The sequence below is a fragment of the Elephas maximus genome, chromosome 7, assembly GCF_024166365.1.
Source record: "Elephas maximus indicus isolate mEleMax1 chromosome 7, mEleMax1 primary haplotype, whole genome shotgun sequence".
NCBI classification, from domain to species: Eukaryota; Metazoa; Chordata; class Mammalia; order Proboscidea; family Elephantidae; genus Elephas; species Elephas maximus.
Window position 1 is genome coordinate 19,926,236 of NC_064825.1, and position 25,386 is coordinate 19,951,621.

The 25,386-nt window shown below is 39.0% G+C and overlaps 1 protein-coding gene across 2 annotated transcripts in view; it reads right to left on the reverse strand.

Moving 5' to 3' along the window:
* ARHGAP42 (Rho GTPase activating protein 42) overlaps positions 1-25,386 on the reverse strand; it is a 321,223-nt gene that overhangs the window by 196,017 nt on the left and 99,820 nt on the right. For both annotated transcript variants that reach the window (XM_049889483.1, XM_049889482.1), the window contains exon 3: positions 6,384-6,445. In XM_049889483.1, the coding sequence (XP_049745440.1) occupies positions 6,384-6,445 (62 nt within the window). The remainder of the gene's footprint in view (positions 1-6,383; positions 6,446-25,386) is intronic.

Genomic DNA, 25,386 nt, shown 5'->3' on the forward strand with positions numbered 1-25,386 from the left:
TGTACTAAGTCTGAGAAATCTGTGTGTATTCTATACTTCAAACACAGTTTAATCAGACCAGCCACATTTCAGGTGCTCAACAGCCACATGTGGCTAATGTCTACTGGATGGAGCAGTACAGATCTATTCTTTAAATCTCAAGAGTCATAGAAGAGCTCAAAACCAGTAATGTACGTTTCTGACACTCTTTTTTATCTTTTTCTTTCATTCTTTAATAAAGATTTAAAACTATTCTGATCTTGCCTCATAAAGTAAAAGAAATGAAAATTATTAATTAGGGGTTTTAATACTTTTATAAAGGAAGTGAGTGTTATTGTAATTTCAACTAAGGTTATAAATTTCTCCTCCCAAACCCCCAACGTTTTGTTCCAAAGTAATATCCAAACACCTAACCCATTTCAGGAGAGTACTTTCACGACCCAAGGATGAAAAGACTACCCTGAGGCCTGAATAGAAAGAATATTAATCTTGAGAAACCTAAAGTAAAATGTATAACTTACACAGGTCAAATGTGAATGTAAAATATTGTGGGTGATTATGGTAAAAAAAGAAATTTCTCGTATTAATCAAAGTGAAAAATATAAGAAACAAATTCGCCTGTATAAATCCTCCTAGATAGGCATTAGCTAAAATACTCTCAAGTTGAAGCTTCCTCAATCAGTGACTAAGATAGAGCCAGAGCAAAAAAAAAAAAATTTTACATTGGTTGACAAAACACATTCATCAAGGACAGGGACCCAGAGTACAGAGAAAATGGGGATCCCAGGGAGCAGGTAACAGGGTAGAGAAACAGCAAAAGATAGATCTGAGATTTGTATCCTCTATCCTGAGGGACTCTCCAGATACTGGGCTCACATCCTATAAGCTTCTATTTATTATAATGCCACATCTTCACCACAACCAAGTGAATAAGTGGGATTTTTAACTAAGTGGTTCAAATGCCTTTCAGTTTCCCTACTAATCTAAGTCTCCTTTGCTTTTCCTACCTCATCTGACCACGCTCTGGACTTCATCCACCTCAGGGCTCAATCATCCCACTTATTATCTTCTCTCCCCACGCTCGCAGACTGGGTGTTCTCATCCATTCCAATAGCTTTAAATACCCTCTACATGCTGACAGCTTTAAAATTTGTATCTCCAGCCCCAGCTGCTTCCCTGAACTGCAGGCTCATATAGTAAGCTGCTCCCTAGACAAGGTTACTTAGATGTCCAAAAGGCAGCTAAAATGTTAATAAATCCAAAACTCAACTCTATTTCTTCATCTCAATCATTGGCACCTTCATCTACCAGAATTGTTATTTTTATTCTTAGCACTTAACACTAAACATAATAATTGTTTAATGTCTGTTTCTCCCCACAGAATGGAAGCCCTGTGACGGTAAGCATTTTTATCACAGTATATAAGAACTTTATTGTTGTTGTTAGTTGCCACTGAGTCAATTTCAACTCATGGCGACCCCAAGTGTACAGAGTAAAAGTGCTCTGCAGGGTTTTCAAGGCTGTGACCTTTCAGAAGTAGATTTCCAGGTCCGTCTTCTAAGGCAACCCTGGATGGGTTTGAACTGTCAACCTTTCAGTAAGCAGTCCAGTGCTTAACCATTTGTACCACCCAGGAACTCCTCCTACAAAAAGCTAAACCAAAAAAAAGAAAAAAAAAAAAAAACCCCGTTGCTGTCAATTCCAAATCACAGCGATCCTATAGGACACAGCAGAACTAAAGCATAGGGTTTCCAAGGCTGTGAATCTTTATGGAAACAAACTGCTACATCTTTCTCCCGCAGAACAGCTGGTAGGTTCAAATAGCTGGCCTTTCAGTTAGCAGCCAAGTGCTTAACCACTGTGCAACCAGGGCTCCTTATATAAGAACTAAAGGGGATTAATTTAGGTTGTGTGAAAAGGGCAAGACTCCCAGGGGGGATATTTGGGATGAAGCCTGAATAACAAGATGGAGCCAGTCATAAAAAGATATGGGTCAGGATGTCCAAAGCAGAAAAAATGACAAAAGCAAAGGTCTAAGTCCAGGAGAAGCTTACAGTAACACAGTAGGAAGAACAGAAAGAAAGCGTGTGGGTCTACAGAACAGACAGAAAGAGGGAATGGGGTGAAGGGTATGGTTTCAGGGAGTCAGAATAGAGAATATCATGTCCAATGGCCTGAAGTGGAAAGAGTCAAACTTAGTATGGTTGGAGCAGAGACTCAGAGTCTTCAATACAAACAACAAAGAAGAGGTTCCTAAGATCTCTCCCAGAAGCCACATCTGAACATCCCATGTCTCTCTAGGGGCTTCTCTTGGTATGTTAGTATTCTATCAAAATAATTTTCAATGGCCTAGGCTAAGTTTCTACACTACCATGGTAGTATTTGCCCAGCCAAATGGTCAGCTGTGACCTGAAGACAGAATGGTTCCTGTGGTGGCATGGAAACTGGGGATATATTACCATGGAGTTTATACAGCTTAGAAGCATCTCCCAACACTCCTTATCTTGGGGACAATCTCAGAGTGTTTTCCCCAGGGCACCAGATCTATGATACTTTCTAAACAAAATCATTTATATCAGTAGTACATTCTATGGAGACAAATTGTTAAATTTCCAATAAAAATACACTGTAAAAAAGCCTATGGCACTAATCAATATCAGATACTGAGTTTTAAAGTAATATGTATTTTATTAAGGCCAGTACAAAGGACTACTAAATGATTGCTTATATTTTTGTGTCATTAAAGGCTCTTTTCAGCATGGCCAAGTGATGGCAGGTGTCATTCAGCACTTTGATTTAGCAGAAAGAAAAACAATAAACTCAATACTTAAGAAATTTAGTAAGAAACTAGGAGGAGGTTCCATATGTAAAATCAACGCTCCTTTGGGTTTTTTTTTTCTGCAAATACCCACCAGATCGCCGATATGATGCATCCATCTTACTAAGTATGGTGAATTATGGGTAACAAAAGACAAATCTGTTTAAACTGGTAAATGCTAAGTGTTCTCTTCCATCTTTATGAGATTTTATTTTGGTTTACTGACTTGACATACTTAGGTTTTGATGAAACCAGAGTAATATATAACAATCTTGATTTATAACTGGAAGAAAAAAAATCAGAAGAATTAAATGGCTTTATAATCATACAGTTATAGAATTCCTTTACTTTTGCCTAGAACACTTATAAAATATTTTGTTTCCTAAATGAAGCACTAGTTTAAAACACAAATTCTTTGGCACATCTTTGCACAAAATTTTTATGAGCTACAGTTTCATTAAGTTATAATAACCTCATATGGTTAATCAATATAATGATTAGATTTGTAATTGTGGTTATTATTTTGTATATAATCTTGGTAGAAATATAATCTACTGAGCTTTTATCTAGTTTGTTTTTTTTTTTCCCCTCTTTATTTCAGACCTTCTCTGAAAGAATATGTAAAGCTATCAAATCCCACAGTCTGACTTCACTCATGAAGGTAGAATTTCTTCCTTACTCCAACATCAGAAACATGGCTGAAGGCAGAAAAGGAGATTTTTGATACACTAATAGTAGGTGGTCCAACCTTTATCTCCACTGCTTATAAGACACGTTACCACATTCCTCAGCTATTTCCTGTTCTTGATCTCCGTCCTGTATTCGGTCATACTGGATGATCTCAAGATCCTGCTAATAACACATCCAAATCTCTGAACTCAGTGTTCTTGATTCCTAAAGCCTGTCTCCTGGCTCAGCCAAATCTTAACCTCATTACCACCTGGACACATTCCACTGCCACGTTCAGTACATTTCAATTCTGTGTCTCCTCTCATTCTTCTTTGTTACCAGTGAACGATCAATGGAAGCCTCTCTATTCTCTGTCCATCAGTACCCTTCTGCCTCTATTATCACCATACTCAGCCAGGATCAATTTTCATATTATACAAATCAACATCCCTTTAATCCAGCATCATGTCTTCTGTGCCAACCACCAACTTCAATCTTACCTCACAAGTACATTATTGCTCACAGTCCTAGCCTCTTAAGTATTGCTAGAAAAATCCAAGAAAATGTGGTAACTAATTTCTCCTTGACATATTTATGAGATCCAATTTCACCTGGATCCCTGAACAATAAGTAGTCTCTATCTTTACTTTTCTCTTGTATAGCACGCCCCTGGATGTTCTAAACAATTTCTACAAACTCCTCTCACAGCAAGTGACCACTCCTTCCTAACAGTATTCCCCCACCTGTCCAAGCAACCAATTTACTGTTCCAAATTTCCACTGTTTTCACCAATCGACTCTTCTTTTTCTCCCAGTGCAGAGGAAGAGGTGTCTCTACTCACAGTAGATTCTATCACATTTACTTAAAGAACTCAACCCAGAAAGTATTCCACTTCTTTTATGTTTTTCAGTCTCTTCTATTTTACTTGCTTTTCCCACTTAGGTCTCCTCAGTGCTATCCAAACATTCCCTGGGCCCTATTTCCTCCCATAATGTACAACACACTATTGCATATTCTTTAACACATTTCCTAAAATTATAGCTCATGCTTATTGTTGTATCGCTTTCCTTAATTATTTGTACTAGATTTCAATCACGAGTCTTGCCTTACCCAGAAACCTATATTCCCTGGGCTTCCATGCCACTTCCAACTCTTAATTTTCACAGATCTCTAACCACTCTTTTCCATTTCTGTCATCAGTCCCTCTCCCAGGCCATAACTGCACTTGCTACTCATGTCTCCCCATGGAGACATGAGTAGAACTTGGACTTCTATTGTGTAGCTCACAGTTAGAGTGATTATGTGTAAAGTGCTTAAAACAGTGTCCTATTTAGCCTTCAAGATTCAGATTAAAGTCATCTCCACAAAAAAGCTTTCTCTGATCTCCCCAGAAAGGTTAGTCTTCCATAATGGCTTATATGTATCTAGTATAGATACTGGGACAAGATGCATGGTAGGAACCTAATGTTTTCTTAAAAAAAAAAAAAAAACCATGGTCCCCTGTCCCACTCCAGACATTTCTTCCTCACCTTACCTCACATGACTGCCAGATTAATCCTCCCAAATCTCACACTAATCCTCTATAAACAAAAAACCAAAACCAAACCCTACGGGGCAAAGCAGAGCTGTCTCCAAGGGTTTCCAAGGGGTGGCTGGTGGGTTCAAACTGCCGACCTTTTTGGTTAGCAGCCGAGCTCTTAACCACTGCATTACCAGGCCTCCAATCCTCTATACTTCTATTCAAAAACTTCTGGCAATTCTCCCATTGCCTACACAAAACACCAGAACTTCTTAGCCCAGCCCTTAAAAGCCCTATACAGCTCCAACTACCAGCCAGCCTTCTACTAATCCCTTTTAAAAACCAATACAATATCCCATATGCCTTATTCTCCAAAGACATACTGTACTTTCTCTCACCTTGTGGCCTCTGTTCAAGCTCATTTATATGACTGCCACACTCCAGTTGTGTGACCTTTCCCTAACTCACGCCAATGTCATAAGGAACTATGACAAATTTCCTGATGAGTCAAGTTCACTCTCATCAAGTTGCCTTCCCTTATCAATTAAGTAAAATAACCCCAAACTTGTCCTATACTCCTACAACATTTAGTCCACACTTGAGTAGTGTAGCTATTTCTGTGTGTATATAATTCCCCAATTGGATGGTAAAGCTGGTGATATCAAAGATGTTGATTTTAAACAAGTTTGTAATTCTTGTTATAACTGACAACCAGTATCATTATCACCACCAACATTTATTTACTATATGCTAGTTTTTGCTTCAAATGATTTACAACAATCCTGTGGAGTAAAAAAAAAATCCTATTTTCCACTAAGGAGGAGAATACTGGGTCAAAATTTGAACACAATGGGTACAAATTATATTTCTGAATTCACAGATGTATTCCCAGGAACTATGCTCTGATATCTGCATAATTCATATCTTGACTGCTTTCCTTATTATCATCAGCCTAGCAAAATCCTCCCAGTCTTCAGGACCCAACCCAAATGTCACGTTTTCAAGAAAGCCTCCTGCTGATACCAGGGCCAAGTTAGTTGCTCTCTCCATGAATTGTCCTTAAGACTTGAAACTTACCTTTAATATAACACTAAGATTATTTAGAAGCTTGCTCAACTGGAATGGATTCCTTAATGGTGGTCTTATTCAACATCTTTAATTCTAACAAACATACCCGGCAGGCAAAATGAATATAATTTATATCTGCTAACCAAATGAAATAAACAAATGCTATATTTAATTAGCAATAGTTGAGACTCACACTCAAATGTTTTCTGTAGCATTTAGTACATATATCAAATCGCAAGGTCCATATGGCTAAGTCTAATATGGAAAGTCTATCCTTTCTTACAGTATGTCCAAGCAAAACACTATTCTAAAAATAGAGAGCAGACTTACCAGTCTTCTCCTTTCTTCTTCTACTGCAATCAGCAGTCTGGCAAATTCTTTTAATGACTGAGCTATTTAGGGGATAAATTAAAAAGAAATCATTAATGTCTTTTTGTATTGTTAATATTTAATCACATAGGAACAAAAATTGTAATAAAACTAGCCATATTGATTTGAATATATTATATACTGTGGATCCATATTTTTATAACCATAAAACAGTATATACAGTAGGATCCCAATGACTAACAGCTATACCTAAGAGATACATGTTTGTCTTCATGCTGCAAACTGGAGTTTAACAGGTATGAGGTATAAATTTTTTTCTTTGAAAATACTACGGGGAATATAGTTTACTTATTTAATATGTAAAACTTAAACACACGCATTAATAAGTCATTAATAAAATTCTGGAATAATTTCAAAAGTGTCCCATAAATAATAAAAAAAAATTTTTTTTAATCTACAAAAAGCAATAAATATAGTACTATTCAGATGTACTTCGTAGTTGCCCATAATGCTAGGTTTCCTGCTGACTTCCAGAAGCTCAACCGACATGGATATTTGAAGAGAGATTCTACATTCTGAAGAAGTCAAGGTTACTCTCATGCCAAGGGCCTTTGCTTGAACTTTGCTGTTCAAAATATGGTTCCAAGGACCCACGGTATCTGTACTGTTAAATACGCAGACTTTCACCTTCACCCTCTCCATCTGTGTTTTAACAAGATCCTCTGGTGATTCTCATGCAAATTAAAGTTGAGAAGCACTGCTTTAGAAATCTGTACCTATATTGGAATGGTTTAATAAGACAGCTTTTTGGGTCAGGTAGACACATGAGGCTATGTGGGCAGCTCCTGTCTGGAGGGGAGATGAGAAGGCAGAGGGGGACAGGAGCTGGCTGAATGGACACAGGGAATACAGGGTGGAGAGAAGGAGGGTGCTGTCTCATTAGGTGGAGAGCAGAGTACATACTAAAAAAAAAAGGGGCACATAAATTTTTGTATGAGAGACTGACTTGATTTGTAAACATTCACTTAAAGCACAATAGAAATTTTAAGAAAAATAGAAAAAAATCATCTAAACTACAGAAATCGAAGGGAAAAGTAAAAATATTCAAAAATAATGGTACAGAAATAAAAAAATAAGTAAATAAATGAGTTATAGTACTATGTTCAACAAAAACAGTAATTTTCACCTACATCATCCATACCAATCTCTGTTCCTAATACTTAACATCAATCATCAACTAAAGCTGGAATGTTTAGGTTACAAAAATGACAAAACAAATCAAGTGAATACGGAATTTATTTTTATGTAAGCTTTGATTTTCTCTTCCAAGTCCTTATTCCTTAGGCTACACACATCTCCCTTTATCCAAATTGATCTGAAAACATTCTGATCAATTTGATCACAGGTTTAATGAATCCAGTATAAAGCCTGCAATGAAGGCATGTTGTTGTTGTTAGCCGTCATCAGGTCGGCTGTGAAAGGCATGTAAGCGAGGAAAATAAATATCAAGAGTCTCATAAACAAACCTAATTTAGGAAAAGAACGAATGTTTTCCATTCAACTTTTTCCTCTTTTCAGAATTACTAGGCTTACACCAACTAAGCTGATGTGAAATTCTATCTCTATGATTACTTCATATTGATTTTATTCACAGTTACTATAATAGAAATCAGGTGATGAACTGGAAGTCTTATGTTAATCTGATAAATACATTAGTGGCCTTAGAATAGGTATAAATACATAGTTTAGAAATATAACGTGTGAATTTCTGTAACAATATGAATACTGATTCTACTATACATCCCCGTTTTGACAAGAGTAAGTTGAACAAGGAGAAATTTTACGAATATATATATATATATATTTTAAATGAAGTGTGTCAATAGCATTATATATATATATATCCCAGTGCCGTCGAGAGAGATATATACATGTTTTTTTTTTTTTTTAACTGACTTTTTGGTGAAAGTTTATATAGCAAGTTAGGTTCTCATCTGACAATTTCCACTCAAATTGTTCAGTGACATTAGTTACATTTATCACAATGTGTCAACACTCTCTTTAATAGCGTTGTTTGTTCCATTTCCACTACTCTAATTTCCCTATCCCCTTATCTTCTCATCTCTGCTTTCAGGTAATTGTTGACCTTTTGGTCTCATACAGATGGTTTTTAAGTAGGGCACTGATTTTATAGGTAATATCCTTTATTTTGTGTGCCACTCTGCTATTTAACTAAAAGGTGATCTCAGAGGATAGACTCGGTTCTAAGTTTAAAGAGTATCTCAGAGCAGTAGTTTCAGAGAGCCACCTGTTCTTCTCTACTGTTTCAATTTTTCTGGCTTTTTTTTTTTTTTTAAATAAAAATCTGAGTTCTGTTCCATATTTTTCTCCCATTCTATCCAGAACCAACTGTTGTGACCCTAGTCTGAATGGTCAGTAGTGGTAGCTGGGCACCATCTAGTTATTCTGCTCTCAGGTTAGATGAGGTTGTGGCTCCTGTAGACTTGTTTCTTCTCTGAGCTTTTGGTGGCCTCCTTACTGTTTTGTTCCTGGTGAGTAGAGACTCATAGTTGTGTCCTGGATGGCCACTCACAAGCTTTTAAGACCCGAGACGCTACTCACTTCAGTAGGACGCAGATGATGCTTTTTGCTAACTCTGTTATGCCAAATGACTGAGTTATCCCATAAGACCATGGCCCTAAGGCCTCAGACCCAGAAAACCAGTCTTGGAAGGTGTTTGTTTATGTCTGAGGAGTATCTGTATTTGTGTCTTCAATGACTATATGGGCCTGCACACACACATTTGTATTTACACGTACCTACAGATACTTCTGTCTATTCTCTCCTGTATATACACCTGTACCTACACACATACCAATTTGCCTATACCCATCTATATGTGCTCAAATACTCATTTTTACTTTGGCTGTGCTGTACTCACTACATCCACATTCAGTCCCACTTTTCCCATCACCAAAAATAACAAGTCTCTATGGTCTAAAATGTACTTCTCTTGCCCCTCCCTGGTAACCACCAATGAAAAGTGGTCTCTCTATATTTATCTATTATTGTCTTCTTATAAACAGGGATCATACAATATTTGTCCTTATATGCTTGGCCTATTTCACTTAGCATTACGCCCTCCAGGTCTAGCCATGATATGAAATATTCTGCTGACTCATTATTGTTCTTTATGGTTGCATAGTATTCCATTGTGTGTATGTACCATAATTTGCTTATTCATTCAAAGGTGATGGGCACTTAGGTTGTTTCCATTTATTTGCTATTGTGAATAAAGCAGCAATGAACATAGGTGTGCAGACATCTGTTTGTGTCATTATTTTTAGGTCCCTGGGGTATATTCCTGGAGCCCTGGTAGCACAGTGGTTAAGAGCTCGGTTGTTAACCAAAAAAGGTCAGCAGTTTGAATCCACCAGCTGCTCCTTGGAAACCCTACGTGGCAGTTTTACTCTGTCCTACAGGGCCGCTATGAGTCGGAGTTGGCTTGACAGGAACAGGTTTTGGGGTACATCCCTAGGAATGGGATTTCTGGGTCATAGGGTAGTTCTATTTCTAGTTTTGTTGAGAAAACACCATACCATCTTCCACAGTGGCTGTACAATTTTACAGTCCCACCAGCAATGGATAAGGGTTCCAATCTCCCCACATCACATCCTTGCCAACATTTCTTAAATGTTTGTGTTTTTCAATCATTGCCATTTTTGCTTGGGTAAGATGGTATCTCATTTTTGTCTTGATTTGCATCTCTCCAGTGGCTAATGATTGTAAACATCTTTTAAAATGTTTGTTGGCTCTTGGATGTCCTCTTTGGCAAAGGTTCTGTTCATGCCCTTTGCGTATTTTAGGACTAGATTTTTTTTTGCTGTTGAGTTGTTGCATTTTCTATAGATTTTAGAAATTAGATCCTTAACAGGTAAGTCATTTCCAAAGATTTTTTTCCCAGTCTGTGGGTTGTCTATTTGCTCTTTTTATAAAGACTTTTGGCAAGCATAAGTTTTTAATTTTTATGAGGTTGATTTATCTATTTTTGTCTTCTCTTATTCATGCCTTTGTTGTAATGTTTCTCATCTTATTTTTACAAAAGATTATGTCCCATAGTGTCTTAGTCATCTAGTGCTGCCATAACAGAAATACAAGTGGTGGGCTTTCACAATGAGAAATTTATTTTCTCACAGTCTAGTAGGGTATAAGTCCACATTCAGGGTGTCAGCTCCAGGTCCTTGTCCTCCATCTTCCCCTGGTTGAGGAGCTTCTCAGGCACAGGGACCCTGTGTCCAAAGGATACACTCTGCTCCTGGTGCTGCTTTCTTGGTGGTATGAGGTCCCCCACCCTCTGCTTGCTTCCCTTTCTTTCACCTCTTGAGAGATAAACAGTGGTGCAAGCCACACCCCAGGAAAACTCCCTTTACCTTGGATGCGGGAGGTGACCTCAGTAAGGGTGGTATTACGATCCCACCCTAACCCTCTCAACATAAAATTACAATCACAAAATGGAGGACAACCACATAATACTGGAAATCATGGCCTAGCCAAGTTGATAAACACATTTTTGGGGGGACATAATTTAATCCATGACACATAGTTTTCTCCCTGTGTTTTCTTCCAGGAATTTTATGGTTTTAGGTTTGACATTTCAGTCTTTTATCCATTTTGAGTTGGTTTTTGTATATGCTGTGATGTATGGATCCTATTTCATTTTTCTGCAAATGGATATCCAGCACCATTTGTCAGCACCATTTACTAAAGAGACTGTTTTTGCCCCATTGAATGGACTTTGACCCCTTGTCAATGATCAGCTGCCCGTGGACCCCTGGGTTTAATTCCTAGTTCTCAATTCTATTCCACTGGTCTGTGTGTCAATCAATGAACCAATACCGGGCTGTTTCGATTACAGTGGCTGTATAAGATGTTTTCATACTGGGGAGTGTGAAGAGCATTATTATATTTTTATGCTTTTTATTTCTGTAAAGAAAGCATTCTGTCATCACTCTGGTAGCTAGTCTCACTACCACTGAAGATCTCTTTGATGAGCCTGAAGAAGAGGAAAACAAACTTGATGGTAGAAGGGAATAGTAATATGCCTACAGACAAAGAACACAAGTGTGAGTGAGTTTTGGCAGGAGAATTGGAGGCAGCAGGTACTCCTGAACTTGAGGACGTAGGAGGAGATAAAAACAAAAAGAGTAATTGAAAGTGTATACAAGAAGCACTTTAACCCTAAGCTTCTAGGCCAATGCTTCCTAACCTTTTTCTACATCATAAAACACGTAAAAAATGATCTTTGTTCCATACACTGAAGGTACCTGTGATGCTGCTCTCAACTACTACAGACCTAGCACGACTGTAAAAGCTAAAGGGGACACTCTCGGCACACCCATGACCCATTCATCACCTGGGGATGTAGACACAAACCCTTTGGGAAGTTTTGTGCCAAATGACCACCACCCCAACAGGTGCCTACTCTGCTGCTACCCAAGGTGAAGACTTCAATTTACTCCTGCAAGAGTCAAGGAAATTCCAGATTAAAGAACATCAGGAACAGCTGTGGGTTGGGGGTGGGGAAATGTCATACACACTGGAGTGAAAGCCTGCTTTTTCTTCTCTTATACGAAAGTGAGCAGGCATGATTAGGGCCATCATGCAGGAAATTGGAACATTTCTGTAGAAACCTGGACTGACCAGTCCAAGAAGACAGAATTATAAATACTAGCAAAAGGAGTCTCTTGACCAGAGTTGGGTGTCTGTCCTATCACCCAATGGTGAGGCTCATGTTTTGACAATTTTAGCACAAGTACTCCGGATGTATGTCCCTAGATTGAAAGGTCCGGCTTCGGGTCCGTTCTCACATCACAGCACTTCATCATGAGATTTCAAAACGTGAACAAGTACTAAAAAGGCTCAGAGGAAAAAAATGGAGATGGGAAATCAAAATGGCCTAGGGATACTCACCAGCAACACTGAAAACTTGAAGACAATGGGGCATGGCCTTTAAAATTATGAGAGAAATGTTTTCCATCCTAGAATTTTATACCATGCCAATTTATCAATGAAGAGTGAGGACACAATAAAAATATTTCAAATAACAAATATTCAAAAAAATTACCTCAGAAGCTTCCTTTTAGAAGCTACTGGACAATGCATTCTAACAAAACAAGGGAATAAACCAACAGAGAAGAGGAAATGAAATCTAGGAAACAGGAGACCCAGTATACCAAAAAAGCAAACAGAATTCCCAGGATGACACAGCAATATTCCAGTAAAATGGCTAGTAAGAGAAGATTTTGTCTAGACTACAGCAAGAAATTAGGACTACAGAAAAGATGCCTCCAAGGGGGGATGAAGGGGGGACCAATGGAACTGATGTGTCTGAATGTAATGAGAGGAAATTTGTACTTCTTGGAACAAAGTTTTTAAGGATAAATTAGTGATAAGTACTTTTTTTTTTTTTTAAAGAAAATTCAAGGCAATTATAAACTCTTGGGAAAACAAAGTTACATGAGAAAGGCAATATAATCAGAGTAAACTACACATATGAGTTCTACAGATACGTTCAATGTCATTATAATATAAACATTAAAAATTGATTTCTACCAAAGTTAAGATTTAACTACACTCAGAGAATAATGGAAAGAGTATAAAATAGTATGAAGTCAAGACATAATATACAATAGAATGAGAAGTCAAAAGATGATATGTAAAACCAAAAATAAATAAATTTATTAAACAAAATCAAGAAATAGTATAATCATGGTCTTTGTAAAAACAGAAGAAATGACTAAAAGAGTTAAAAGCAGTCTGGTATGATAGGAGATTGCTAGTTTCTATTAAGCCTAATAATATCTATGACTTTTTAAACAAATAATGAAAAATGGATATAATGCAAATATTTTATTTCCCCTAAAACCAGTACAAAAAAAATTTAAATTCTACAAAGGCACAGATTACATATTGTTCACTTTCCCAAAGGGCTTAGTAGATACCTAGCACTTAAAAATTTGTCAACAGATATTACTGGAATCAATGAAAATGTAAACTTGACTGTGGATTGCTGGGTATACATAAGCCCTACCTTTTGGTCAACCCCAGGGATGACCAATGGCCATGCAGCAATGCCCTACTAGTTCCAGTCAGCATCTCGCTGGCTCCTGGGGTCCTGCCTATAAGAACTCAGAAGTCCACTGGCTTCCCCCAAGGTACCTACTACTCCAACGGTCAATTGTGCAGTTCCCTTAAGTCAAATTTTGGTTATAAGTAAGAAAACTCAGGTTCTCCTTCTGCTGTTGTATCTCTGTCCAAAAATTAATGATGCTTGTTTTCTACTTTGCTTGAATGGTTTTCTGGTCTGTTTCTCATATAAGCACTGTTTATAAACTCAGTAAGATAATAGTTGATGCTATAATGGGAACGTCTGGGAAGAAAAATTCTAACGTGCAAAAGCAATTGCGTGTCTGATTCCTCACAACAAGAACTTCTCTCCCTCCAGCAGTTTTCTGGGACTGGTTCCCAATTTGACAATAACTTTTGTTCCGTCTTTTTCTTGGTTGATTTTTATGGAAATAACTTCAAGAAACTAAGGCTGTTCTCTTTAAATACTATAGTCTCTGTTTCATAAAAAGTATATATTTCTTGTCCAAATAAAGATACTCATGTTCGTAAGTGAACACGAACAGCCAGGAACCACTAAATATTCATTTCATGAATTAGTGACAATGTCCTACTAGCTTTTTAATCCCGTATCTAAAGTCTTCCCCAAAATCATTTTATTTGTAAGGATGTTAAAGTACTACATTAATTATTCACTGGGCATAACACAGAAGCATTCACAATCCTATAAAGCGAGTATAAAATAATTCAAGGTGTTATCTTGCAAATTGGGTTTTAGGAGAAGCACTCATGGGAAAAGCCAGTTACTTCCCTGCCTTTCTCATCCTCAAAGCCTAAAAGGAACCTGTTATATAAACTAGCAAAATCCAAACTGTCTAAATATACTCCAGGAGTTCCGCAGAGATGAGATGCCAATGTGAGAATTTCTGGTCCACAGGACCCATAAATGCCTTAAAAGGCCATTAAAACTGCTGTGAGCCTATCCTACACGTGCCCTTGGGCACAAAGCATGTACAAAAATATATACAACTCCCATGGCATCCATCACAGTGTCTGATACAGAACAGGTATTCAAAAAATATATTTGATCTTATATGAATGCTCGAACTATTTAAGACTTAAGCAAACCTGAAGTTTTTGCTTACAACATACAAATTTCTAATACCCAAATATTTTGCTGTAATAAGCAATTATTTGTGATAATTTTGTATTTTCTTTATTTATAAATATTAATATTTATGTATATAACAACCAGTTTACTATCTGAAATTTGGGGTCCAGGCTAACTTCCGGCTGGTCCTGCAATTACCGATTGTGATCATACCTTGGGTTTTTATTACAGGAGCTTGATTTAGTAAGAGCTATATTCCAAAAACAATAGTTAATGAACAATGGGCTCTCAACAGATGATTATTAAATAAATTAATACATTCCCACAGTCTATTATCTCTGTAAGGAGAAACATACCAACTTTTATTCTAGGATTCATAAGATATTAGGAAAAGGATTGCCCAGATGCTTTGGAAAATTATCTTAGCTATCTAAATTCCTGCCACCTGCATGAAAATTTCCTGGCTCTACTTCACCAAAAATAATAATCTCTCCATTTCCTGTCCATCTGTAACATGAGATTACTGGAGAGCAATCAAAAAATAATTTCAGATATAAATTTTAACTTTCCAACAAACTCTAAGTTCTTTGAGGTCAAGAATATTATCATATTTTTCTTTTTTATTTCTAAAACACTGTGCTGAAAAAAAGCTTTTGGAAAAAAGAAATTGAATTAATTGAGTGTATTTATGACAGATTCTGATAGAGTAGACATTTACAAAGACAGCAGTTGGACTGTACCCATAGAATGCAGAAGTATGATAATGGCTTCTATATTTACTAATATCATAAATTCTGAAATATTCCTGAACTGTCTAATAGTATCTATTTCCTAACTTAATCTTTTGAGTAGGCTTAAATTCATCCTACTATTTTTGACTATGGAAAATCTGTTTAGCGCCTGGAACTAAGAATGAGAGAGAACAAAGAAAAATAACTCCTTGGTCATAGCTGACATAACTCCCCTACCTTAAGAGCTAGGCATTATACTATTAAATGCTTCAACGATTGACCAGCTTGGGTTTCACATAGTATTTTACAAAAAGAATGAGAACTGACAACCCATGCCTTTCTTGTCTCCAACCAACATTTGATATCATAATTAGACAATGATGTGTTAAGTAGTGATCCCAGAAGTCTCTTATCAAACCTAAATGCTTAAATAAAACCCGAAACAAAAGTTCAGATCACAAAATTCAGTAACATACACAATTATGTCCACAGCACACTATATAATTTTATAACAGTGAACAAACCACTTAGGACTTTCAGATGTGCTGGCAAATGGGGGAGAACCTGGGTTAGCAGTAAGGATTTAAAACCAAACCTGTCGCCATCAAGTCGATTCTGGCTTGTAGTGACCCTATAAGACAAAGTAGAACTGCCCCATAGGGTTTCTAAGGCTATGAGTGAGAATCGACTCCATGGCAATGGGTTTGGTTTGCTTTTTGGTTTAATCTTTACGGAAGCAGGCTGCCACATCCTTCTCCTGTGGAGTGGCTGGTGGGTTGGAACCACCGACCTTTTGGTTAGTAGTCAAGCGCTTAACCACAGCACAACCAGGGCTCCTTAAAAGGATTTCCAAAAACTGAACCAAACAAATCGTTTGCCATTGAGTCGACTGCAACTCCTGGCAACCCTATAGGACAGAGTAGAGCTGCCCTATAGGTTTTCCAAGGTGCAGCGGGTGGATTTGAACTGCCGATCTTTTGGTTAGCAGCCTGAGCTCTTACCCACTGCACCACCAGGACACCAGTAAGGATTTAGGCTTTTTTTTTTTTTTTTTTTTAATTGCAGTAAAACATGAAAACTTGTAAAAGTCTATAGAAGTGAGACTGAACCAATGAAACGGGGGGGGTGCATTTTTTTGTGTGTGGTAAATATATATGTAACAAAACATTTGCCACTTCAACATTCTTCATATTTACAATTCATTAACATTAATTATGTTCATTATGTCGTTCAACCATCAGCATTATCCATTTTTCCATCACAATTACCTTTTATAAGTCCAGATGATTCCCCAACAATCACCTTTCTTTTTGGAGGTGAGATGTAAGTCCTGTAAAGCCCTGCCTTAGGTTGTGTTTTCTAGAGAAGCAAAACCAGTAAAGCAGATAAGTATATAGAGAGAGGGATTTATATCAAGGAAACAGCTCATGAGATTGTAGAGGCTGGAACATCCCAAGTCCGTGGATCAAGATAGAGGCTACTCCTGATTCATGTAGCTGCAGGGGCTGGTGAACCCAAGATCGGCAGGTTGGAGAGCAGGGCTCTTGTTCATGGGCTCTGAATATCGGCAAATCCCAAGATCGGCAGGCAAGACCGAAAGGCTTCTCTTGATTCACTCAGCTGTCGGGGCTGGTGAACCCAAGATCAGCAGGAGCTGTGAAGATCGATGATGAATCCCAGGATCAGCAGGTAAGCTACTACCTCGAGTCCCAAGAACCGGCGGTCAGACAAATAGGAGGGAGCAGCAGGATCCAGCGAGGCAAAACCCAGAATGTCTGCTTATATTTGGATGCAGGCCACAAGCACAAGGAAGCTCCCTTTCAACTGACTGGCTACCCACAGCAGATCCCATCACTGGGGTGATCGCACACAAACACCAAGAATCATGGCCAAACCAAGCTGACACACAATCTTAACCATCACAAGCCCCTTCTAGGGCTGACTTTCCATAGAAGTAAGAGATAGGCAGTAAACATCAGCACTTAACAGAGCAAGGGAATGGGTCATATTCTTCTAAATCTGGCTAAATCAAAATAAATAAATAAGTAACAGTAGGATCAACTACATACCCAAGTGGCACCTAGCATAACACTGCAAAAGCATGCAATGACCTATGGGGTATCATATCACCAGCAGTTCAACCTACTCTCAGTACTTCATGCCCCTGAGGAAATTTTAATTATTTGAATGCTTAAAAGATCAAAGGTATCATACCGACTGAAGTATCCAACAGAAAGTTTGACTCAGGAACCATCTAACCCATAAACAAAGCAAGAAACACAGTCAGCTTGTGGTATACCTGAATAATAAATACCATGTTAGCAAGACAGATTGAGTGGTATTAAAAAAACACCAACTCTCCAACCAGATATCTTGTTTCTGGTAACAATTAACACTGCCACTGAACGAAAGGCTACTCTGCATACAATACTGGCATTATCTGCAGCCACAAATTCCAGTTATCTTTTTCTGGGAGCCACAACATCGGATAAGATTTGTCCACCTATTTGCGTCTATTTGGTTTCTATATGTTCCATCTGGCGAGGTCCATGTGTATAGTCGCCATTTATGTTGGTGAAAGTAGGTATTTGCAATGAAGAAGTTGTTGGTCTTGCAAAATTCTATCATTCACTCTCCGGCATTGTTTCTATCACCAAGGCCATATTTTCCAACTACTGATCCTTCTTCTTTGTTTCCAACTTTCGCATTCCAATCACCAGTAATTATAAATGCATCTTGATTGCATGTTCGATCAATTTCAGACTGCAGCAGCTGATAAAAATCTTCTGTTTCTTCATCTGTAGCCTTAGTGCTTGGTGCGTAAATTTGAATAATAGCCGTATTAACTGGTCTTCCTTGTAGGCATACGGATATTATCCTATCACTTACAGCGTTGTACTTCAGGATAATCTTGAAACGTTCTTTTTGACGATGAACGCAACACCATTTCTCTTCGAGTTGTCATTCCCAGCATAGTGGACTATATGATTGTCCAATTCAAATTGGCCAATACCACTCCATTTCAGCTCACTAATGCCTAGGATATCGATGTTTATGTGCTCCATTTCACTTTTGACAACTTCCACTTTTCTTAGATTCATACTTCGTACATTCCAGGTTCTGATTATTAATGGACATTTGCAGCTGTTTCTTCTCATTTTGAGTAGTGCCACATGAGCAAATGAAGGTCCCGAAAGCTTTACTCCATCCACATTAAGGTCGACTCTACTTTGAGGAGGGAGTTCCTCCCCAGTCATCTTTTGAGTGCCTTCCAACCTGGGGGCTCAACTTCCAGCACTATATCAGACAATGTTCCACTGCTATTCATAAGGTTTTCACTGGCTAATGCTTTTCAGAAGTAGACTGCCGAGTCCTTCTTCCTCGTCTGTTTTAGTCTGGAAGCTCAGCTGAAACCTGGAACTGCTGGTATCTGAATACCAGTGGCATAGCTTCCAGCATCACAGCAACATGGAAGCGCCCACAGTACTACAAACAGATAGACATCTGTGGAAAGAGATAATGGAAAAGCTCAATATCATCAGTCAGGACAAGGCCAGGGGCCGACTGTGGAACAGACCATCAATTGCTCATATGCAAGTTCAAGCTGAAACTAAAGAAAATCAGAGCAAGTCCACGAGAGACAAAATATGACCTTGAGTATATCCCACCTGAATTTAGAGACTATCTCAAGAATAGATTTGATGCATTGAACACTAGTGACTGAAGACCAGATGAGTTGTGGAATGACATCAAGGACATCATTCATGAAGAAAGCAAGAGGTCACTGAAAAGACAGGAAGGAAAGAAAAGACCAAGATGGATGTCAGAGGAGACTCTGGAACTTACTCTTGAGTGTCAAGCAGCTAAAGCAAAAGCAAGAATTGATGAAGTAAAAGAGCTGAAGAGAAGATTTCAAAGGGCCTCTCAAGAAGACAAAGTATTATAATGACATGTGCAAAGAGCTGGAAAAGCAAAAGGGAAGAACACGCTCAGCGTTTCTCAAGCTGAAAGAACCGAAGAAAAAATTCAAGCCTCGAGTTGCAACAGTGAAAGATTCCGAACGATGCAGGAAGCATCAAAAGAAGATGGAAAGGAATGCAGAGTCATTATACCAAAAAGAATTAGTCGATATTCAACCATTTCAATAGGTGGCATATAATCAGGAACCAATGGTACTGAAGGAAGAAGTCCAAGCTGCTCTGAAGGCACTGGCAAAAAACAAGGCTCCAGGAATTGATGGAATATCAATTGAGATGTTTCAACAAACAGATGCAGCGCTGGAGGTGCTCATTCATCTATGCCAAGAAATATGGAAGACAGCTTTCAGGCCAACTGACTGGAAGAGATCCATACTTATGCCTATTCCCAAGAAAGGTGATCCAACTGAATGTGGAAATTATAGAACAATATCATTAATATCACATGCAAGCAAAATTTCTCTGAGGATCAATCAAAAACGACTGAAGCAGTATATCAACAGGGACCTGCCAGAAAGACAGGCTGGTTTCAGAAGAGGTCGTGGAACCAGGGATATCATTGCTGATGTCAGATGGATCCTGGATGAAAGCAGAGAATACCAGAAGGATGTTTACCTGTGTTTTATTGACTATGCAAAGGCATTTGACTGTGTGGATCATAACAAACTATGGATAACATTGCAAAGAACAGGAATTCCAGAACACTTAATTGTGCTCATGAGGAACCTTTACAGAGATCAAGAGATAGTTGTTCAGACAGAACAAGGGGATACTGATTGGTTTAAAGTCAGGAAAGGTGTGCATCAGGATTGTATTCTTTCACCACACCTATTTAATCTGTATGCTGAGCAAATAATAAGAGAAGCTGGACTATATGAAGAAGAACCGGGCATCAGGATTGGAGGAAGACTCATTAACAACCTGCGTTATGCAGATGACACAACCTTGCTTGCTGAAGGTGAAGAGCACTTGAAGCACTTACTAATGAAGATCAAAGACCACAGCCTTCAGTATGGATTACACCTCAACATAAAGAAAACAAAAATCCTCACAACTGGACCAGTGAACAACATCATGATAAACAGAGAAAAGACTGAAGTTGTCAAGGATTTCATTTTACTTGGGTCCACAATCAACAGCCATGGAAGCAGCAGTCAAGAAATCAAAAGATGCATTGCACTGGGTCAATCTGCTGCAAAGGACCTCTTCAAAGTGTACAAGAGCAAAGATGTCACCCTGAAGACTAAGGTGCACCTGACCGAAGCCATGGTATTTTCAATCGCATCATATGCATGTTAAAGCTGGACAATGAATAAGGCAGACCAAAGAAGAGTTGACGCCTTTGAATTGTGGTGTTGGCAAAGAATATTGAATATACCATGGACTGCCAAAAGAATGAACAAATCTGTCTTGGAAGAAGTGCAGCCAGAACGCTCCTTAGAGGCAAGGATGGCGAGACTGTGTCTTACATACTTTGGACATGTTGTCAGGAGGGATCAGACCCTGGAGAAGGACATCATGCTTGGCAGAGTACAGGGTCAGCAGAAATGCGGAAGATCCTCAACGAGGTGAACTGACACAGTGGCTGCAACAATGAGCTCAAGCTTAACAACGATTGTAAGGATGGCACAGGGCCGGGCAGTGTTTCACTCTGTCATGCATAGAACCGACTCAACAGCACCTAACAACAACAACAATAACCCATTTGTGGCTTCAAGCTTCATGGGCCCCTAGCTGCAAATCCAATAAATTGCTTCCCAAACCAACAGGAAAAGAAGTCACAAGCCCATTGACCAACGCTGGCAGGTGACCACAAATACATCCTAGTACTTAACAGCTCTCACCTTTCTTCTAACACTTCACAGGCCCTTGGAAATCCAAGTTTTCTTATCAAAAACCCATGGAAATTTAGCTATCATTGAAGTAACTAAACCTGGTTCTCCTAACCTGTGGGCAGGGTTTTTTTGTTTGTCTTTGTTTTTTCCTAATTGCCAGACAAAAATAAAAAACGAAGATTCATCTTGAAAACAAGACCCTAAAAACTGGTATTTAAACTCTTCTTTTTATACCCTACCGATGCAGCAGAGTGTGGCATGCATTCAGGTAAATTAGGGTTATGCAATATGAGCTACCCCAAGTTGGAAGAGTTTAGTAAGCATTGTTTTGGCAATAAAAATTGTTACTTAATGCTAGCAAGCAACCATTTAAGATGCATCAATTGGTCTCAACTCACCTGGAGCAAAGGATAATGAAGAACACCAAAGACACAAGGTAATTATGAGCCCAAGAGACAGAAAGGGCCACATAAATCAGAGACTACATTGGCCTGAGACCAGAAGAACTAGAGAGTGCCCGGCTATAACCAATGACTGCCCTGACAGGGAACACAACAGAGAACCCTGGAGGGAGCAGGACAGCAGTGGGATGCAGACCCCAAATTCTCATTAAAAAAAAAAAAAAAAAACAGGCTTAATGGTCTCACTGAGACTAGAAGGACCACGGAGATCATGGTCCCCAGACCTTCTGTTAGCCCAAGACAGGAACTATTCCCAAAGCCAACTCTCCAGACAGGGATTAGACTGGACAATGGGATAGAAAATGATAGTGGTGAGGAGTGAGCTTCTTGGATCAAGTAGACATATGAGACTACGTGGGCAGCCCCTGTCTAGAGGGGCGACAAGAAGGGAGAGGGGGTCAGAAGCTAGCTGAATGGACATGAAAATAGAGGGTGGAGAGGAGTGTGCTGTCTCATTAGGGGGAGATCAACTATGAGTATATAGCAAGGTGTATGTAAATTTTTGTATGAGAGACTGACTTGATCTGTAAACTTCCACTTAAAGCACAACAAAAATTCTGAAAAGTTGTTACTTCATATGATAGCACTGTTTCCTAATTAAGAGTGAAAGAATAATAAGAAATGTACAGCATACAAATGAAAATAGTATTAAAATTAAACTCTCATCTAGTTGACCAAGTACTCTGGATACCATTATAAATCACCTGGTCTCTCTGCCTCAGCACTTATCCATTCCCATCAACTCTACCATATTTGGTCGATCCAGAGTCTGAACAGAACGTATTCAAGGAATCCCTACTTTGGAATCCTTTAGCTTAATATCAAGGGATTTCTTTCTCCTTTACCTTGTTTGTGTTTATCCTCAAACCACAATAATCCATACTCTTCGCAAGGTTGTGGTTCATAATCCAGCTTTCCTTTTTAAATTTCCAGTTTCTGTTCCCATAGTCTCTCTCTATACCTGGGTTCTCACATGCCATGGGTCCCCAGTCATGAGCCTGTGCTATGCTTTAATTTGGTCAGCCAACGTGCCTGATATTGCCTGCTCTCCCACATTTTGGTTAGACCCTGGACTGGTAGCTAGACCTTCAATCTTTCACTCTCTCCTGGTCTAACTAGATTCTCAGTCTGGTTTTTCTTATCCTCACTGGTTGAACAGCTGGACACAGAAGAAGAAAGAAATTTTCTGTTAAACTAGTGGCTTCACCTATAAAAGACAAGTACTGTGCAGTGGTTATGAACACAGCTGGCTGCTAACCAAAAGGTCAGCGGTTTGAATCCATCAGCACAGTCTGCTTCTGTAACGATTACAGCCTACAGAGCAGTTCTACGCCATCCAACATGGTCACTATAAGTTGGAATTGACTCAACAGCAATGGGATTTTTTGGGTTACTACTGCCACAGATTGTTAGAGTTACCTATTAAAATTAAGGAGAATTATCAAGATTCCAGGGTGAAAGTAATCATGGATGTCCAGAAATAATTCTAGGCTACAAATCCAATGCTTTCCCATACATACTCTTCCTCAACTGGCATAGAACCTTTTAGTAACATGTGTTTTTAAACTGCCAAACTAAAGAGTACTTTGAGAGCTCTACTTCTATTTTACGTCAGTGCAGTACTGTATGTAACGTACAGCCTGCAGGTCACATATCTTTTTGTTTGCTTCCCAAATACATGCATTAAAAAAAAAAATCATGAACTGTGTGGTTCTGACATTGCCTTGTTTTAGTTTTTTAATTTTGTTTTAATAGTGTTTGACCTGTTTTCTAAAGTCAAAAAAACCCCCAGTTCAGCAACCATTTTGCCAAGGTGGAGAGCACTATCATTTTGAACCACTTCTACCAAGAGACAGAGGTGTGGCATACATGTCTCAGTTAATGTCCACACAATCATATGAGGAACTGAAGTAGGTATTGTGTTCATTTCACAGGTGAGAAAAGGAGGATGAATCAGCTTGAGCAGCTTGCCCCAGGATCTCACAGCTAGTAAGCAGAAAGAACAAAAACCCAGTACAAAGAGTTGATTTCAATTCATAGCGACCCTATAGGACAGAGTAGGACTGCTCCATTTTTCATAGGGTTTCCAAGGAGCACCTGGTGGATTCAAACTGCCAACCTTTTGGTTAGGAGCCGTAGCTCTTAACCACTATGCCACCAGGGTTTCAGTAAGTAGAAAAGCAGATATTTAATTCTGATTGTTTGATTCCAAAGTCTATTCTAGCAAAGTATTATTGCCAAGGGGGTAAAAGGTGGCAGCGTACTATACTGCTACGTTACGGGTGAGAAAGAACAGGTTTATCTTTAAAGGCAAACAGTCCCAGCACTGTTTGTGTTTAAAGGGTAAGCTGGAGCACCAAATACCCTGACCTGAAGGGAACAGCCAGTAATTTGTTGCTGACAAACAACTACTTACAATTCAAACTCCTCCCAGGCTTAGTGCCATCAGAAACTGATCTCCAAGCATGCCTTCACGTTCCACAAAGCCTGCAGCACCCCATTCATATTCCTCCTCTGCACCCCATCCCCCTGCCACCACCCTACTGAAGCTTCAACATCCGCTTCCTCGTTCAGAATCTAGCTTCCCTTTTTTACATACTCTTAAGCTCCAATGACCCCCTCTCCTCTGTAATTCACACACCCACAAGGACACTAAAAGTTCAAGTTATCTAACCCCTTTGCTTTTGCTTTTTGGCAATCCTTTTATTCAACTCAAGTTTACGCCTAATCTCATTTCCCACAGAGGCTATCTAAAAAGAATTTTCTCCTTTCTCAAGAACCCAGCCCCAAACTTCCCCTCTCTCTTACCAGATGGCCTGGCCTCCTGCTTCTCTGAGGGAAGTTCAAGACCCTCTGATCAACACTGTCTTTATTTGTTCTCTTCAACTTGTCTCCGGTCTCAGGAAAAAAGGGGCCCTCTTCCTCTCAAAAACTAACAATTCCCCCCATTAAGCTTCTAATCTCACCCTTTCCCATCTCTAGCTACATTTTTATTTCCTCTCTCCCACCATCATATTTACTTCCATCGTCACTCTTCACTGGCCGTTTCTCCTTCCCCTTGGACTACAAACTCACTCCAAGGGTCCCTGTAGCCTAATGAAGAAGAAAAGGAGTGAGGGAAGGAGAAACCAAAAAAAAAAGCCCACTGCCACAAAGCTGACTCTGACTCATAGAGGACCCTACAGGACAGAGCAGAACGGCTCCATACACAGGGTTTCCAAAGCTGTAAATCATTACAAAAGATCTTTGTTCTGTGGAGCCACTGGTGGGTTCGAACCACCAACCTTTTGGTTAACAGCTGACCGCTTTAACCACTGCATCACCAGGGCTCCTCAGAGAAGAAGGACATTTATTTAATACATGTGCCAGCACTATAATTTCCAGTTCTTTAATCTTCCCAATACCCCATGAGCAGTCGCATACAAAACACTCAAATCTTTCACCCTTCCTCCCATTTTTCAGATAAAGAAAATTGAAGTATAGAGATTAAACAACATGCAAGGTCATACAATTAATGATGTGCAGAGCTAACTCTGAATACAAGGTGAAAATAAATAACCATAACCAACTGCCATCAAGCCGATTCACACACCTAGTGACCCTACAGGACATAGGGGAATGACCCCATAGGGTTTCCAAGGCTATAATCTTTACAGAAGCAGACTGCCACATCTGTCTCCCACAGAGCAGCTGGTGGGTTGAAATCACCAACCTCTCAGTTAGCAGCCATGTGACCATGGCTGCAGTTACACTCTTTCTCACT